General features: G+C 43.7%; 2 protein-coding genes across 3 annotated transcripts in view; both read left to right on the forward strand.

The window, feature by feature from the left end:
• The window catches only part of RPL26L1 (ribosomal protein L26 like 1), a 77,029-nt gene that overhangs the window by 31,245 nt on the left and 27,714 nt on the right, over window positions 1-18,070 (forward strand). For both annotated transcript variants that reach the window (XR_009213901.1, XM_058440149.1), the window contains one exon: window positions 3,460-3,507. Coding sequence is in view for 1 of the 2 variants with exons in the window: in XM_058440149.1 (XP_058296132.1) it covers window positions 3,460-3,507 (48 nt within the window). In the remaining variant the exon portion in view is untranslated. The remainder of the gene's footprint in view (window positions 1-3,459; window positions 3,508-18,070) is intronic.
• The window catches only part of ATP6V0E1 (ATPase H+ transporting V0 subunit e1), a 53,654-nt gene that overhangs the window by 7,870 nt on the left and 27,714 nt on the right, over window positions 1-18,070 (forward strand). Inside the window, exon 2 of the mRNA XM_032158643.2 lies at window positions 3,460-3,507. Coding sequence (XP_032014534.1) covers window positions 3,460-3,507 — 48 coding nt within the window. The remainder of the gene's footprint in view (window positions 1-3,459; window positions 3,508-18,070) is intronic.

Consider the following 18,070-nt stretch of genomic DNA (forward strand, 5'->3'; position numbering starts at 1 on the left):
GTTTTGGGGGACAGTGAAGGCACCTGCCTTCGGCAATGAAGGACTGATGTTTGAACGTAAGGGTAGGTGAGGAGGATGGGTGGAGGGAGTCAGTTACAAATGAAGCAGGGGACTCAATTCTGTAGGTCTTCAAACATTTTTATTGTGCAACTGTCAAAATTTCTTTAGCACAATATCCCATACATATTTTATATTTTATAAGTGTAATATATAAATTATGTATTTCAAGGAATCTGACCAACTCTTACTATCTGCACTGCTGCCAGCCTGATCCACTTGGATTATTATAATTCCTCTCAACTGCTTTCTCTGCTTTCTTTTTGCCCCGCTTCCCCCAGTCTCTTTCATCCCAGCAGAGAGATCCCATTAGAATTGGAATCAGATTTTGTCAGTCCTCTCCTCAAATCCCTCCAAATAACTTCCCTTTTCTTTATTCTTTATTTATTTATTTTTATTTTTATTTTTATTTTTTTGAGATGGAGTCTCGCTCTGTCACCCAGGCTGGATTGCAGTGGCACGATCTTTGCTCACTGCAAGCTCCGCCTCCAGGGTTCACGCCATTCTTCTGCTTCAGCCTCCCAAGTAACTGGGACTACAGGCGCCCGCCACCACACCCAGCTAATTTTTTTGTATTTTTAGTAGAGACGGGGTTTCACCATGTTAGCCAGGTTGGTCTCGATCTCCTGACCTCGTGATCCACCTGCCTTGGCCTCCCAAAGTGCTGGGATTATGGGCATGAGCCACCGTGTCTGGCCATGACTTCCCTTTTCACTCGGAGTCAAAGCCTTTTAAGAGTGAAAGTCCTTTCAGAGGCCACATGGCACCTCTTTGACCTCACCTTTCCCCAGGCTCCTTGCTCTGCTTCAGCCACACAGACCCCTTCCTCTTTGAACTCCAGGTACCCTCTCACCGCCTGCCTTTGACATTACTTCTGCCTGGAATGCTCTGTCACCTTGTTCAGGTCTGCACTGAGACGCTACCTCCTCAGCAAAGCTTTTCCTGACCATCCTCTAAAATTGCAAACACAATCTCCAACCCCTGGTAGACCCTGTCTCCCTTTCCTGCCTTATTTTCCTCCGTCAGCACTTACTGGCCATCTGGCATATATAGGTAGATAATTGTTGTTTGTTGTGTGTTCATCTTGTTTGTTGTTTATCTCCGTCAGTAGCACGTAAGCTTCATGAGGCAGTGGTTTTTTTGTTTATTTATTTATTTTTTTGAGATGGAATCTCGCTCTCTCGCCCATGCTGGAGTGCAATGGCGCAATCTCGGCTCACTGCAACCTCTGCCTCCTGGGTTCAAGTGATTCTCCTGCCTCAGCCTCCTGAGCAGCTGGGATTACAGGTGCAAACCACCACACCCAGCTAATATTTTTGTATTTTTAGTAGAGACGGGGTTTCACCATGTTGGTCAGGCTGGTCTCGAACTCCTGACCTCTTGATCCGCCCACCTCGGCCTCCCAAAGTGCTGGGATCACAGGCGTGAGCCACTGCTCCCGGCCATGAGGCAGTGGTTTTCATCTGTTTTGTTTACTGTTCTCTGTCCAGCGCCTAATATATATACTGGACACTCAGTCAGTGAAAATCTGTTGAATGAGTAAATGAATGTGCCAATATATTAACCAAAGAAAATACACACACAGTGGCTCATGCCTGTAATCTCAGCACTTTGGGAAGCGTAGGTGGGTGGATTACTTGAGGCTGAGAGTTTGAGACCAGCCTGGACAACATGGCAAAACCCCATCTCTACTAAAAATACAAAAATTAGCTGGGTGTGGTGGTGCATGCCCGTAGTCTCAGCTACTTGGGCTGAGGCAGGAGAATTGCTTGATTCTCCTGCCTGGATGACAGAGTGAGACTCTGTCTCAAAAAAAAAAACAAAAAAAAACCACACACAGAACTTCTAAAGGATGAGTTAAAAATAAATAAAAATAAGAGTTCTGGGCCAGGTGTGGTGGCTCACACCAGTAATCCCAACACTTTGGGAGGCTGAGGCAGGAGGATCACTTGAGGCCAGGAGTTCAAGTACAACCTGGTCAACATATTGAGACCCCCCCCCCCCCACCTCCCGATCTCTACAAAAAAATTAAAAATATTAGTGAGGCCTGGTTGTGCACACCAGTAGTCCTAGCTACTCGGGAAGCTGAGGCGGGAGGATCAGTTGAGCCTAGGAGTTGGAGGTTACACGGACCTATGATCACGCCACTGCACTCTAGCCTGGGCGACAGAGACCCTGTCTCTAAAAAAAAAATAGGAGTTACAATATTTGGTTCCCAAGTTCTAGGAAATGGTCTTGCTCTTTTTTTTTTTTTTTTTTTTTTTTTTTTTTTGAGATGGAGTCTTGCTCTGTCGCCCAGGCTGGAGTGCAGTGACGCAATCTCGGCTCACTGCAAGCTCCGCCTCCCGGGTTCACGCCATTCTCCTGCCTCAGCCTCTCCGAGTAGCTGGGACTACAGGCGCCCACGACCACGCCCGGCTAATTTTTTGTATTTTTAGTAGAGACGGGGTTTCACCGTGGTCTCGATCTCCTGACCTCGTGATCCGCCCGCTTCGGCCTCTCAAAGTGCTGGGATTACAAGCATGAGCCACCACGCCCGGCTGGTCTTGCTCTTTTTAGGATGTGGACATGCCTGTTGGAAACCAAATGATGGATGATGGAGGGGGGACGTCAAAAGGTCTTAAGTAGAGAATCCTGATGATTGTTTATAGAATGAAGGAGAAGGAGGAAAGTTTGAATCTGCCAGCAATTAAGCCAGGAGAACCGGGTGAATTTTGTTGCTGACAGTGGGAATGGGAAGGAGGAAATACACATGGGGAGAGATGCTTTAAAGTATAAATCCACAGTATTTGGTGACTGTGGAGGTGCAGAGGAGGCATGAGCAAAAGATGATGGATTTGAGGGTAGGTCGGATGGGTGAAAATGGCAGAGCTTCTTCTGAGGAGTAGGAGATTCAGAAGAGGAGCTTTTAGAAAGAGATGGGAAGAGAATAGCATGAACTGAGGTTTAGAAATGTTGAAATTCTGCTGATGAGAGATCAAAGTGTAACTTTTTCAGACATGAATGGAGATGGGGAGAGCTCATCGCTGGAGAGTCATATTTTTAGAAGTACAGTGTTAATTTCATTACAGAGACTACCACCAAAGGGGGTAATTACTTGGGTGTCAAAACTAATTGTCACTGCAGCCTTTCCTGTTCAGTTTCAGATAAATTTGGATTGGACATCTACACTGTGGCATCAACACATATCTCTTTAAATACAAATGTTTAATTACATAAACTTTTCCCAGGTGCACCCTGGGCACACCGCAGTTTGCTGGATATTTGAGCAAATACAGATCCAATTTCTTGGTGTGCAATCCGTGCCATTTTGATAATCAGGAAAGGGGACTTAAACCATTCTGTGATGTTTGCATAGTTTGCTAGTTATTTAATGACATTTGCATTTTTTTTTTTTTTTAGAGTTATCATTACCATGTTGGTGACCTGTTCAGTTTGCTGCTATCTCTTGTAAGTAATTTTTTCTTAAGTAATTATTCTTGGTATTTGTAATGTGTGCAATTTACACATTTGTTTTATTGGAGCTCATCCCTCAGGTAACATCTAGAAATAGTGTCCTAAAATTGAAAATATCACACTTTTCATATGCTCAGTATATTTATGTAGAGTTGTACAGATACTCTATCCTTCTGGGAATACAACTGCAGTTTAATTGGCACAAATGTTAAAGCTTATAAGTAGCTGGAAATCATAATATACTATTTTATATTTTACTATGGTGAAGTATTTATTTATTTATTTATCTTTTGAGACAAGGTCCCGCTCTGTCGCCCAGGCTGCAGTGCAGTGGCGTGATCTCAGCTCACTGCAACCTCGGCCTCCTGGGTTCAAACGAGTCTCATGCCTCAACTACCTAAATGGCTGGGGTTACAGGCACACACCACCATGCACGGCTAATTTTTGTATTTTTAGTTGGAGACAGGGTTTTGCCATGTTGGCCAGGCTGGTCTCAAACTCCTGACCTCAAGTGATCTGCCTGCCTTAGCCTCCCAAAGTGCTGGGATTACAGGCGTGAGCCACTGTGCCCGGTATACTATTGTGAAGTATTTAGATCTACTTATTTCACTGAAGTATCTCACTAATGGAGCTAATAAAGCCATTCTTTACTGTGACTTTTGTTTATCTGATGGACAGAAATTGAGCTAGAATTATAACCAAGTAGACTAAGGATAATTGTTAACAATTCATTGTAAGCTGTATCAAAATATATGTATTGATCACATACCATAAAAATCCTAAGGATTTCTTTCAATTTAGGTTTTTGAGACAGGGTCTTGCTCTGTCACCCAGGCTGGAATGGCTCAATCACAGTTCACTGCAGCCTCAAACTCTTAGGCTCAAGCGATCCTCCTGCCTCTGCCTCCCAAGTAGTTGGGACTATAGTCATGCGCCACCATGCTCAGCTAACTTTTTTATTTTTGTAGAGATGGAGTCTTACTGTGTTACCCAGGCTGGTCTTGAACTCCTGGCCTCAGTGATCCTTCCATCTTAGCCTCCCAAAGTGCTAGGATTACAGGCATGAGTCACTACACCCAGCCAGGATTTCTTTCTAGGGTTTAGAACCAGTGATTCTCTTTTTGAAGAGAGCTTTCTAGCTTCCTGAGACTTCAGAGACATGGAAAGTGTTGGTGTTCACAGAAGTGTTGTTTAGTGCCCATGTGAGGTAGGAAGCAACAGTTCTGACCCATCCTGTAGATGAAAGACCATGACTTTTTTTTCCAGAAACATTTTAATAAAAATTGGCCATTTCCAAGAAGCACCCACTGCATGCCCATTAATAAAAGAGGACCATAACAAAATAGAAAATTTACCACATAGCTGTGATTTAACATAGCTGTGATTTAAAGAGAAAATGTGGACACAAGCACATCAGCAAAGTCCAATATTAAAGTCACATTCTGGCCAGGATCGGTGGCTCACGCCTGTAATCCCAGCACTTTGGGAGGCCGAGGCAGGTGGATCACCAGGTCAGGATGTTGAGACCAGCCTGGCCAACATGGTGAAACCCATTCTCTATTAAAAATACAAAAAAAAATTAGCTGGGCGTGGTGGCACACACCTGTAGTCCCAGCTGCTCGGGAGGCTGAGGCAGGAGAATCACTTGAACCCTGGAGGCAGAGGTTGCAGTGAGCCGAGATTGCACCACTGCACTCCAGCCTGGGTGACAGAGTGAGGCTCCGCCTCAAAAAAAATAAAATACATACATACATAAATAAAGTCACATTCCTTCTTATGGGCTATGATTAGGAATCTGATTAGATATCAGAGTAAAAATACAAATGCTGAACTATTTAGGTCAAAGAACCTCTATAGAAGCATCTGTCTTCAAAGGCATTCCAATTGGAGACTCAATTTTAGAATAAGGCATAACACATATGTTAACAGAAGACATACAAGGTGATGAAAGAGGGATTCTACAATTCCCCACACATTCTGAACCTAATAAAACAAATCCAGATTTTTTAAAAATTACTTTTCTTTAAACAATTGCCAAGACTGAAATCAAAGAGAAATAGAAGGCACAATGGTTTTGCTCTGGTTGTTATCTGGGTTTGGGGAATTTTTTTTTTTTCCAAATACAAATTAAACATGAAAAAACTCTATTTCAAATAAACTAACAGTTCAAGAAAAGCCTATCAGTTGCATTCTAGACATTTAAAACCTGTATCGCAATTTAAATTTCAATGGTAAAAACAGTAGGTTTTAGAATTGCTTTGTGATCCTATATCAAAAGAAAAATTCTATTCCTTTAATTCAGTTTTTAAACATACCAGTGAGAATCAAAATTGTCAAATTTTCCAATGACAAATTCTCCACACCAGAAGGTAGTCATGACTCTCAAAGAAGAAGCAATTTGGGTTTTTCCCGCCTTCAAAATGTTATCAAGTCTTATATTTCTCACAGGTTTTTGAAACACGTAGAAAATAAGAAATATTCCAATGAATGAAATATACCAAATGTCAGTAATATGCAAGACACATTCCTTCGGGGAAATGGCTATTAAAAAAAAATCCAGTCTGTATATGCAAAGTAAGCAAGGAAATTCAGTCTTTTTTTTCTTCTTTAAAAATCTGTTACTCTTAAAATATCATTCCACAAAATTGGAAGTGAAAGACTAAAGGTCAGGGGCCAGGCGTGGTGGCTCATGCCTGTAATCCCAGCACTTTGGGAGGCCAAGGCAGGCGGATCACCTGAGGTCGGGAGTTCAAGACCAGCCTGGCCAACATGGTGAAACCCCCGTCTCTACTGAAAATACAAAAAATTAGCCAGGCGTGGTGGCAGGCACCTATATTCCCAGCTACTCGGGAGGCCGAGGCAAGAGAATCGCTTGAACCCGGGAGGTGGAGGTTGCAGTGAGCCGAGATCGTGCCATTGCACTCCAGCCTGGGGGACAAGAACGAGACGGTGGCTCACACCTGTAATCCCAGCACTTTGGGAGGCCAAGACGGGCGGATCACAAGGTCAGGAGAGCAAGACCATCCTGGCTAACATGGTGAAACCCCGTCTCTACTAAAAATACAAAAAAAAATTTAGCCGGGCGTGGTGGTAGGCGCCTGTAGTCCCAGCTACTTGGGAGGCTGAGGCAGGAGAATGGCATGAACCCGGGAGGCAAAGCTCGCAGTGAGCCGAGATCGTGCCACTGCACTCCAGCCTGGGCGACAGGGCAAAACTCCATCTCAAAAAAAAAAAAAAAAAGTTGTAGGCCAGGCATGGTGGCTCACGCCTGTAATCCCACCACTTTGGGAAGCTGAAGCGGACAGATCACTTGAGCCCAGGAGTTCAAGACCAGCCTGAGCAACATGTTGAAACCCTTTCTCTACAAAAAATTATCCGAGTATGGTGGCACATGCCTGTAGTCCCAGCTACCAGGAAGGTGGAGGTGGGAGGATCACCTGAGCCCGGGAAGGCAAGGCTACGGTGAGCCGTCACTGCGCCAGTGCACTCCAGCCTAGGGGGCAGAGTGAGACCCTGTCTCAAAAAAAAAAAAAAAAGTTGTGATAAATGATGTTGACTGTTTAAACACTAAGGTCCAGCTGATGAAACTTTAAAATTTAGTCTTTTTTTTCTTTTTTTTTTGGTTAGAGTGTTAAAAGAAGCTTGTTCAGGTGATAACTTAGCCTCCAGAGTGGAACACAGGTTGCATGTGGAGGGAATTCTTATCACTGTGTTTGGCTCTACTAAAGAGTATATGAAGCCTGGTGTGGTGGCTCACGCCTGTAATCCCAGCACTCTGGGAGGCCAAGGCGAGAAGATCACCTGAGGTTAGGAGTTCAAGGCCAACCTAGCCAACAGCCAACATGGTGAAACCCCATCAATACTAAAAAAAATTTTTAAAATTAGCTGTGTATGGTGGTATGTGCTTGTAGTCCCAGCTACTTGGGAGGCTGTGTGCTTGAACCCGGGAGGTGGATGTTGCAGTGAGCCAAGATCGCTCCACTGTATCCAGCCTAGGCATCAGAGTGAGACTCCATCTAAAAAAAAAAAAAAAAAAGAGTAAATGAGGGCAAATACATGTATCATCAAGAACTTATTTTAGTACGATGATTGACCATCAGCCTATCCTACTGAATCGCCTATGGAAATCAGAATAAGGGAGCGCCATATCAATCCAGGTGTCAAGGATTGGTCTGTCATTGAAAAGGCCTTTGTTTTTATTGCTTTGAAGATCGCTGCAATGTGAGCAGTAAGGTCAGTGGTGGTACCTTATAAAAGGGAAAATGGGGGCCGGGCATGATGGCTTACACCTGTATTCCCAGCGCTTTGGGAGGCCAAGACGGGCAGACCACAAGGTCAGGAGTTTGAAACTCCTGGCCAACACGGTGAAACCCCATCTCTACTAAAAATACAAAATTAGCTGCATGTGGTGGCGGGCACCTGTAATCCCAGCTACTAAGGAGGCTGAGGCAGGAGAATCACTTGAACCTGGGAGGCAGAGGTTGTAGTGAGCCGAGATTGTGCCATTGCACTCCAGCGTGGGCAACAAGTCTCCATCTCAGGAGGGAAAAAAAGCAGGGTGGGGGGAATGATTGCACAAAGGAATGACTTGAGATTTAAACCAAAAAAGGACCAAAATATTTTGTGACTTCCTTGTTCTCCATAGTCTTTGAAATGTGGTTAATTTTCATGATGTTCTCTTCAAAACAAAACAAAAACGTTTCTAGTCAGTCTCATGTCTTGTATTTCCACTTTTTTTTTTTCTTTCTGGACACAGAGTCTTGCTGTGTCACCCAGGCTGGAGTGTAGTGGCGCTACCATAGTTCACTGCAGCCTCAAACTCCTGGGCTGAAGCAATCTTCCTGCCTCAGCCTCCTGAGTAGCTGGGACTACAGGCACACACCACCACATCTGACTAATTTTTTAAGTTTTTAGTAGACGAGGTCCTGCTATGTTGCCCAAGCTAGTCTTGAATTCCTGAGCTCAAGCAGTCCTCTCACCTCAGCCTTCCAAAGTGCTAGGATTACAAGCGTGAGCCACCATGCCCAGTCATATTTCCACTTTCAAGTATAAAATGAATAATTGGATTTGAGCCCTTGCCTCTTGCTGTCTAGATGTTAGTCCATTTTTTTCTTTGTTCCCAAGTTCTGGTGACTCCTCTACTGACAGTGGATCAGCACTGTTAGTGGTGTATTAATAAAGGTGGTACACAGTGTTCCAACATTAAATGCTTCTGGAGGCCATTTTATGGGGAAATCAGCTGGATAGTATTGACTTTATGAAATCATTTTTCTTTTGTTTCTTTGAAATCTGATCATACATCCTATTTAGCATGATATCTGAGTGAAAAATGTGGACGGAATTCAAATCCCAAATATTTTACATACCTTATTCCACAAAGGAGTGAGATTCTATTAAAAAACAAAATTGAAATTCAAAGGAAACTTCACTGTTTGGCACTGGTACATTTTCTTGAAAATGCCCCTTTTCAAGTAAGGCACACCCAAAGAGACTTTGGCTTTCAAAGTCATGTTTTGAAATGCATTCATGGACTTTTAAATTGCCTTCTGTTTGTTGCAGTTTTTTCTGTTGCCAGTTTGTTCTAGTTTAAAGTTTGATTCCGTGAGGCTTAACTTGTTTGAGCTCTGTATAAATTAGGTTCTCTGCCAGTAGAATCCAGTTTCTGTTAATAGTTCAGCAGAGGAAAACCTGAATGTTGTATCTGGTTCCCGCTTTAAGGCACAAGATCACTTTTGTCTCTTAAACATACAGTCTTGTTAAGTTATTATACTATATTTCTGGTCTTAGGTTAATTTTTAATGTTGAATTTTGTTGTTGTTTACTCAGAGTCACCAAGCTCACATGAAATTAGAAATGTATTGTGAAGACACAGTTGTTTCTCGGAAAACATGCTGTGTCTTAGCACTTGACTAACTGTAAATCTTACTAGCATCATGATATAGGAAAATAAATACTATGTAAGAATCAGGAGACCTAGGTTCTTTTAGGCAAAAGGATACTTGGCACGATTATGTTGTAGGGTGGTTTTGTGAGTTTTAAGTAAGATGCTGTGTGTGAAAACCAGTGATTTTTTTTTTTTTTTTTTTGAGATAGAGTCTCACTCTGTCAACCAGGCTGGAGTGCAGTGGCGAGATCTCAGCTCATTGCAACCTCCACCTCCCAGGTTCAAGTGATTCTCCTACCTCAGCCTCCTGAGTAGGTGGGACTACACAGGTGTGTGCCACCATGCCTGGCTATTTTTTGTATTGTTAGTAAAGACGGGGTTTCACCATGTTGGCCAGGCTGGTCTCGAACTCCTGACGTCAAGTGATCCACCCACCTTGGCCTCCCAAAGTGCTGGGATTACAGTGTGAGCCACCGCCCCTGGCTAATCAGTGATCTTTAAAATAAGTTATTTTAATTCAAAGGACTGTGTTATTTGTAAGCACAGTTTGCTTACAGGGCTGGTATAGTGAATATTTTACTTAGCCTTATTAGAATTCATTCATTCAACGTATGTTTATTTAGCATTAGTAGGCACTGGATCTGGACACTACTAAAAATACAAAATTAGCCGGGCATGGTGGCACAGTGTAGCAGTGAATTAACAAAGCAGACAACCTCCCGTCCTCTTTAATGAAGAGAAGCAGATAAATCAAGAGCCAGAGAGGCCCAATCACTCCCCTCATTGCCTTTCATTTCCAAATAGGTTCCCCCATCCGCTCATTTCCACAAATGCCTACTCAGTTATGACCTCAGAAGATTCCCCCTTACTCATTCTTTAGCCCTCCGTTGCTGTCCATCACACAAGGACCTGCACAGCCCACAGAAACTCCACCTCACATGTCTAGGAATTTGCAAATCCAGAGCTGAGCCTCACCTCCCTCACTGGCCTTTCTGGGTCCTGGCTCTAGAGCTAGTTTGAGCACAGGACATAATCACTTCCCAGGGGCCTGGGTGCACCGCTTTGGTTTCCAACCAAGTAGCCACACGTGGTGGCTCACGCCTGTAATCGCAGCACTTTGGCTGATCGGTTTCAGGGCTATTTACTTTAACGTGTATTTCCTTTTTAAACTTTCTGGTTTTGAGCTTTTTTTTTTTTTTCGAGACGGAGTTTCACTTTTGTTGTCCAGGCTAGAGTGCAATGGCTCGATCTCAGCTCACTGCAACCTCTGCCTCCCGGTTTCAAGCAATTCTCCTGCCTCAGCCTCCTGAGTAACTGGGATTACAGGGATGTGCTACCACACCTGGCTTATTTTGTATTTTTAGTAGAGATGAGGTTTCTCCATGTTGGTCAGGCTAGTCTCGAACTCCTGACCTCAGGTGATCCACCTGCCTCAGCCTCCCAAAGGTTTTGAGCTTTTTAAACATACTATTTTCTCTATATATAGAAAGGTTAGGATAATGAACCTTCATTTGCTTACTACCCACCTTCAAAAATGATCAACTCATGGCCAATCTTGTTTTATCCCCACACTTTTCCTCTCCACCCCAGATTATTCTGATACAAATCCCAGATATATCAGTTCATCTGTAAACATTTCAATATGTGTCTCTAAATTTTAAAAGTACAACCACAATACCATTATGCACAAAAAACGTAATTCCTTTGTATCATGAAATATCCTATCGTATTTAAATTTCCGTAATTGTCTCATTATTTTACAGCTTGCTGGAATCAAGGTCCACATAAAGACCACATGTAGCAATTGGTGGATGTCTCTCAAATTTCTCTTTATAGGCTTCTTCTCCATATCTTTCTCTTTTTTCTTGGAAATTTTAATAGAAAAACTGGGTTGTTTGCCCTTTAATGTTGCAGTCTGGTCTTTGTTAATTGCATACTCATGGTGGTAACACATTCTTCTGTATTTTCTATGAATTGGTAGCCATATCTAGAGGCTGATCAGATTTAGCTTCAATTTTTTGACCAGTCTCCTTCATAAGTGGTGTTGAGTACTTCCAAGAGGGGTACGTAATGTCTGATTTTTCTTTGTATTATTGGCCATCATTTATAATATTCTGTTTCTGTAATTTCTTATTCATTAATTAGCTAGACTGTATCCAAAATGGAAGCCAAGTCTGGTGGCTCATGCCTGTAATCTCGGCACTTTGGGAAGCTGAGGCAGTAGAATTGCTTGAGGCCAGGAGTATGAGACCAGCCTGGGCAACATGGTGAAACCCTGTGTCTGAGGAGGAATCAGCCATAGGGGAATTGGAGGGAGGGCTTTCTGCAAATGTAAAGGCACTGAGGGGTAAAGAGCTTAGGATAGCCGGGGACAGGGGTATCGCACCTGTAGTCCCAGCTACTTGGGAGGCTAAAGCAGAAGGATCGCTTGGGCTCAGGAGTTTTGAGACCAGCCTGGGCAACACAGCAAGGCCCTGTCCCTTTTTTCTTTCTTTTTTTTTAAGCAGCTTGGAATGTTCTGGCAGGGTAGCGTTGGGCCTAATAGTGAGGTGGGGAGTGGTAGGTTCAGAGTTTATGTAAGGCCCAGGCCAGGTGGGATTTTATGATATGTAGGTCCTTGTGTGATTGACGCAGTTAGGGGGCTGAAGGATGAGTGAGGGGGAATCTTCTGAGGTCATAACTGAGTAGGTATTTGTGGGAACAAGTGGATGGGGGAAGCTGGGAAGTGAATGAAGGGGCTGTGAGGGGAGTGATTGGGCCTGTCTGGCTCTTGATTTGTTTACTATCTGCTTCTCCTCATTAAAGAGGACATGGAGGTTGTCTGATTTGTTCATTCATTGCTACACACCTAGTGCCCAGATCCAGTGCCTGCTGATGCTAAATAAGGAGTTTGGGTTTCATGTTAAGTGAATAGGAGATGCTTTAAGATTTTTAATGAAGGAGTGGTGTGAATGGGATGATCACTCTGGCTGCTCTGTGGAGAACGGAAGCAGGAACACCTGTCAGGAAGTGACTGCATGCATGCCAGTAAGAGATCACCATGGTTTGGTCTGAGGTGAAGAGAGGCACACAGATTTGAGAGCAAATTTGGCAGGTAGAATTTATTGGTCATACTGATGGATTAGATGTAGGAAGAATCAGAGATGGCTCCCAGTTCTAGGTTGGGCCATTTACTAAGATGATCCTGACTTGGGACAGGATGAATTTGAAGAGAGATTCAACTGGTACATGCTAATTAGGACTGAGATGGCCATAAGATGCCCAAGAGTTGTCAAACAGGAACTTAGCTAAAGCAGAGAGATTTGAGGCCATGAGAACACATAGAATTACCTAAGGCAGTGGTTCTTTGCTGGGGTTGCTGCTGGCATCCAGGGATAGAGGCCAGGGATTCTGCTGAACATCCTGTACTGCACAGGACAGCCTCACTTTCCCCTAGTGAAGAATGATGCAGCCCAAAATTTCAATAGTGCTGAGGTTGAGAAACCCAGCACTAAGGGAAGGGGTAGAAGAGAAAAGTAAAGAAAAGATCCGACCAAACCTGAGGAATGCCAACATTTTGATGTTGTGTAGATGAGGAAGAGTCAGAAAAGGGCAACCTTGAGCCTCCTTTGGTGAATAAGGGTGGTGCTTGGGAAAGCATGGAGGGATCAGGCTGGTGATCAGCAAGCTTGCACTTCATTTGCCTAAGGACATGCAGCTGCACTTCTTTTTTTTTTTTTTTTTTTGAGACGGAGTCTCGCTCTGTCACCCAGGCTGGAGTGCAGTGGCACGATCTCGGCTCACTGCAAGCTCCGCCTCCCGGGTTCACGCCATTCTCCTGCCTCAGCCTCTCCGAGTAGCTGGGACTACAGGCACCCGCCACCACGCCCGGCTAATTTTTTTTTGTATTTTTAGTAGAGACGGGGTTTCACCGTGGTCTCGATCTCCTGACCTCGTGATCCGCCCGCCTCGGCCTCCTAAAGTGCTGGGATTACAAGCGTGAGCCACCACGCCCGGCCAGTTGCACTTCTTTAGAGTCAGCTTTTCACAAGGTTGGGTGAAAATTGTTAAGAGGCAGCACAAGGGGAGCAAGGCTGCCAAAGCCCGAGGTATCTGGCCTGTAAAAATATCTCTGCTTCAGAGAGCCTGGTGAGAAGGGATGGGAAGCTGGGTTTCAGTTAAGCTAGAGGGAAAGTGCTGGAAGAGGAGGTACATGAACAAGTAGCAGATCATTGAGCAAGAGTTACAGAGATAACAGTGAAAGGATTTGGAAGAAAGGGGAAGATTTGGAAGAAAAGGAAGGGATGCACCATTGTTGCATCAAATGGTGAGATGAGCGCGGAGCAGTCTGGGGATGGGGTCATAATAAATGGTCCTGGGAGGTTTCAAATGCCGGTAAAAATTGAGATAAGGAAAGATATGAGACCTGTTGAACTTAGTTTTTATATTCCGTTGTTAGGCGAGAACTGGGACCTGAAGGCCTTCCACAATAGCTTGGCAGGGGAGAGGGTTTTGGCAGTTAGGCAGGACTGCTCCTCAAGGCTGTAGGCACTAAAATGGTACAGGTCATGCTTTGTTTTTGTTTTTCTGTTTTGTTTTGCTTTGTTTTCCCAATATAGACATCCAGTTGTTGCTGCACCAGCTTTTGAAAATCCTTTCTCCATGAAATTGCTTTGGCATTTTCATCTAAAATTAGTGACTCTATCTTATGAGTCTGGCTCTGGATTGTCTCTCTGTTCATTGATCTCTTTGGCCTTATGATAATATACTGTCTTGAGTATTGCAGATTTATGTTAAAATCAGAAAGTGTGAGTCCTCCATCTTTGTGCTTCAAGATTGTTTTGGTTATTCTAAAATAGCCACATATATTTTAAAATCAACTAGTCAGTTTCTACGAAAAAAAACAACCTGTTGGGATTTTAATTGGGATTGTGTTGAATATATCAATTTGAAGAGAACTGACATCTTAATGATGTTGAGTTTTCTAATCTCACTGGTATCTCCATGTCCAGCCTCATGGGATCTCTTCATTTATTTAGATTTTCTTTTGTTTCTTTCAAAAATGTTTTGTAATTTTTGGTGCAGAGATCTCACATGTCTCTTGGATTTGTGGGGTTTTCGTTTTTTAATAGAGATGGCATTTTGCCGTGTTGCCCAGGATGGTCTCGATCTCCTGGGCTCAAACGATCTGCCTGCCTTGGCCTCCCAAAGTGCTAGCATGACAGACATGAGCCACTGCACCTAGTATGTCTCTTGTAATTTTAATGTATCAAGTATTTTAATGTAATTTTTGATGCTCTTTTAATGAAGTAGTTAGGAATTTATCAATTTTTATTAATCTTTTCAAATAATCAAAATTTTATCTTGGTTACTACTTTCCTGTATCTTTTTGTCCTTCTATTTCATTGACATCTGCATGTTATTATTTCCTTCCTTCTTACTTTGGATTTAATTTCGTCTTTTCTAGTGTAAGTATTTAATACAATAAAATTCCCCCTAAGCACTGCTTCAGTGATATCCCACAAATTTTGATAAGGTGTATTTTCATTTTACTCCATTTGAAATATTTTCTAATTTCTTTTGTAATTTCTTAGACCAATTGGTTATTCAGAATTGTGGTGTTTAATTTCTAAATATCTGGTGCTGTTCCAGATGTCTTCTTATTGTTAATTGATTTCTCATTTAATTCCATGTGGTCAGAAGATATACTCTCTAAGATTTCAGTCTTTTGAGACTGGGACTTACTTTATGCGTATGGACTAGCTTGACAACCATTTGTGTGCAGCTGAAAAGAATCTATATTCTGAAGTTGTTGGTTGTAGTATTCTATATCAGGTCAAGATGGTTCAAATTTTCTATGTCCTTATTGTGTGTGTGTGTGTGTGTTTTTATCTACTACTTTTAATTATGAAAAGAGGGATGCTAAAAATCACCAGCTATGATTGTGGATTTTCCTGTTTCTCCCTTTCTTTCCTCTTGAATTCTGATTGATTTACCCTTAATTCAAGATATAACCCTTTAGGATCCTAGTTTTTGGAGGGGGTGAAGATTTTATTATACTGTACTCTGGGCCGGGCACGATGGCTCACGCCTGTAATCCCAGCACTTTGGGAGGCCGAGGCGGGCGGATCATGAGGTCAGGAGATTGAGACCATCCTGGCTAACACGGTGAAACTCCGTCTGTACTAAAAATACAAAAAATTAGCCAGGCGTGGTGGTGGGCGCCTGTAGTCCCAGCTACTCAGGAGGCTGAGGCAGGAGAATGGCGTGAACCCGGGAGGCGGAGCTTGCAGTGAGCCGAGGTCAAGCCACTGCATTCCAGCCTGGGCGACAGAGCGAGACTCTGTCTCAAACAAACAAACACTCTACTCTGGATGGGCCCTGGGCCTTGTCTATTGTTTCCTGTGCCTTGTGAGATCTGTAAACAGAAGCTCAAGTCTATCTTGTTTGTTACATACACTCAAGGTGTAGAAAGCAACCTGTAGTCACCTTCCTCTCTGAGTACCTGCCTTCAGTTGGGTTTTGGGGGTTTTTCTTTGGCCTGAGAATTGCTTGAATTTCTTATGGATACATTTGAGATGTTTGTTTGTAGGGGAAGGGAAGGGAAATGTAGGCACCTGGCCCAGCATATTACTTGCTGTATGGAAAAGTTTATTTTTCTTAGTCTGACTTTATAATTTTTTCCTTTATAATTTGGCAGATAAGAGGAATTTTAGACTTTGAGCTGGAAGGTCAGGTGTAGAAAATAAGTATGGAGAGAAAAAAGGAAAGGTATTTCAAGTTTAGAATTGGCAAAAATAGGGTATATTCCTTTGGTAGTGAAATAGCCATAGGTTGGCATTAGGTTAATGGAAAATATGTTTATGACTTTTTTTATTTTTATTGAGATGAGGTCTCGCCATGTTGCCCAGGCTGGTCTTGAACTGCTGAGCTCAAGCATTCCGCCCATCTCGGCCTCCCAAAGTGCTGGGATTACAGGCATGAGCCACCGCAGCCGGTCATGTTTATGACTTCTAATCTGAAGCTTGGTCTCCTCTTCCAAGCTCTCATGGCTATCAGAATTCAGTTCTATGTGCTTATAGAACTGAGATGGCAGTTTCCTTGCTGGCTGTTAGTTGGGACCACTGTCAGCTCCTAGAGGCCACCTTCATTCCTGGCCATATGGCCCCTCCATTTTCACAGCCAGGAAAAGAGAATCTCCTTTGTGTCAAATCATCTCATCCTATAGCAGTCTGCAGTCCAATAAGGAGATAGAAACCACATAGTCGGTTAAGCAGGGGAAGATAAATATAAAGAATTATTTTTTTCTTTTGTGAATTAGGTAGCCACGTAAACCAAAATAGGTTGAGAGAGATTTCAGAATTATTATTATGGCAAAGAGTTACTAAAAGATATAAAGAAACTATATTTGGTTCCCTAGGACTGAGGGAGAGTACCCAAAGACAGACTTGGAAGGGATTCAGACCTCACTAGAGAGAGTATGGTTGAGCCCACCAGATAGCAAAGGAGTTTGTTGGTTTGGCCAGACCAGGGTTTGCCTGGAGTTTCTGGGCAAGCAGTTGGCCTCTTCTGGAGTATAGGCAGGGGGCGAGGTCATCGGGGGCATGGATGTAGTGGGAGTCCCTGTCCCCGTACGAGCAGGAGGCCTTCAAGGCCTGTATGTCGGGCAGGGGCTTTGCTTAACATGTGGTGAGGGTTCTGAAGTTATTGCCAGACCAAGGCTACAAGATCAAAGAGGTACCATGTTCTGGCCTCAAGCCACAGTAGGCTTCACCAGATGTTCTCACACCCACTCCGCGACCTCCAGCCTACGCCTGAAATGTCCCTCCAGCTTCCTCTACTGGGAAAGCTTAACAGCGTGCTCACTTTACAGGAGAAATAAAGTAATTCACTTGTTTATCACAGAGCACACATTGAATTGCACTTCATTTGCCTAATGTTCAGAGCTGAGAGGCAATAAATTCGTGACTGAAACACACACTCCAAATGTCTTTGTCAGGGAGAGTCCTGTTCCTTTTTTTTTCCTTCTTTTTTTTTTGAGACAGAGTCTTGCTCTGTCGCCAGGCTGGAGTGCAGTGGCTCAATCTCGGCTCACTGCAACGCTCCGCCTCCTGGGTTCAAGCGAGTTTCCTGCCTCAGCCTCTCTAGTAGCTGGGACTACAGGTGTGCGCCACACTGCCCAGCTAATTTTTGCTGTTTTAATAGAGATGGGGTTTCACCATGTTTGCCAGCATGGTCTCGATCTCTTGACCTCATGATCTGCCCACCTCGGCCTCCCAAAGTGCTGGGATTACAGGCGTGAGCCACCGTGCCCAGCCGAGTCCTGTTCCTTTTAAGAACTCAACTGGGCTGGACGCGGTGGCTCACGCCTGTAATCCCAGCACTTTGGGAGGCCGAGGTGGGTGGATCACGAGGTCAGGAGATCGAGACCATCCTGGCTAACATGGTGAAACCCCATCTCTACTAAAAATACAAAAAAAATTAGCTGGGACTACAGGCGCCCGCCACCACGCCCAGCTAATTTTTTTTGTATTTTTAGTAGAGATGGGGTTTCACCATGTTAGCCAGGATGGTCTCGATCTCCTGACCTCGTGATCCACCCACCTCGGCCTCCCAAAGTGCTGGGATTACAGGCGTGAGCCACCGCGTCCAGCCCAGTTGAGTTCTTAAAAGGAACAGGACTCGGCTGGGCAC

Source organism: Hylobates moloch, unplaced genomic scaffold (genome assembly GCF_009828535.3).
Source record: "Hylobates moloch isolate HMO894 unplaced genomic scaffold, HMol_V3 SCAFFOLD_6, whole genome shotgun sequence".
NCBI lineage: Eukaryota > Metazoa > Chordata > Mammalia > Primates > Hylobatidae > Hylobates > Hylobates moloch.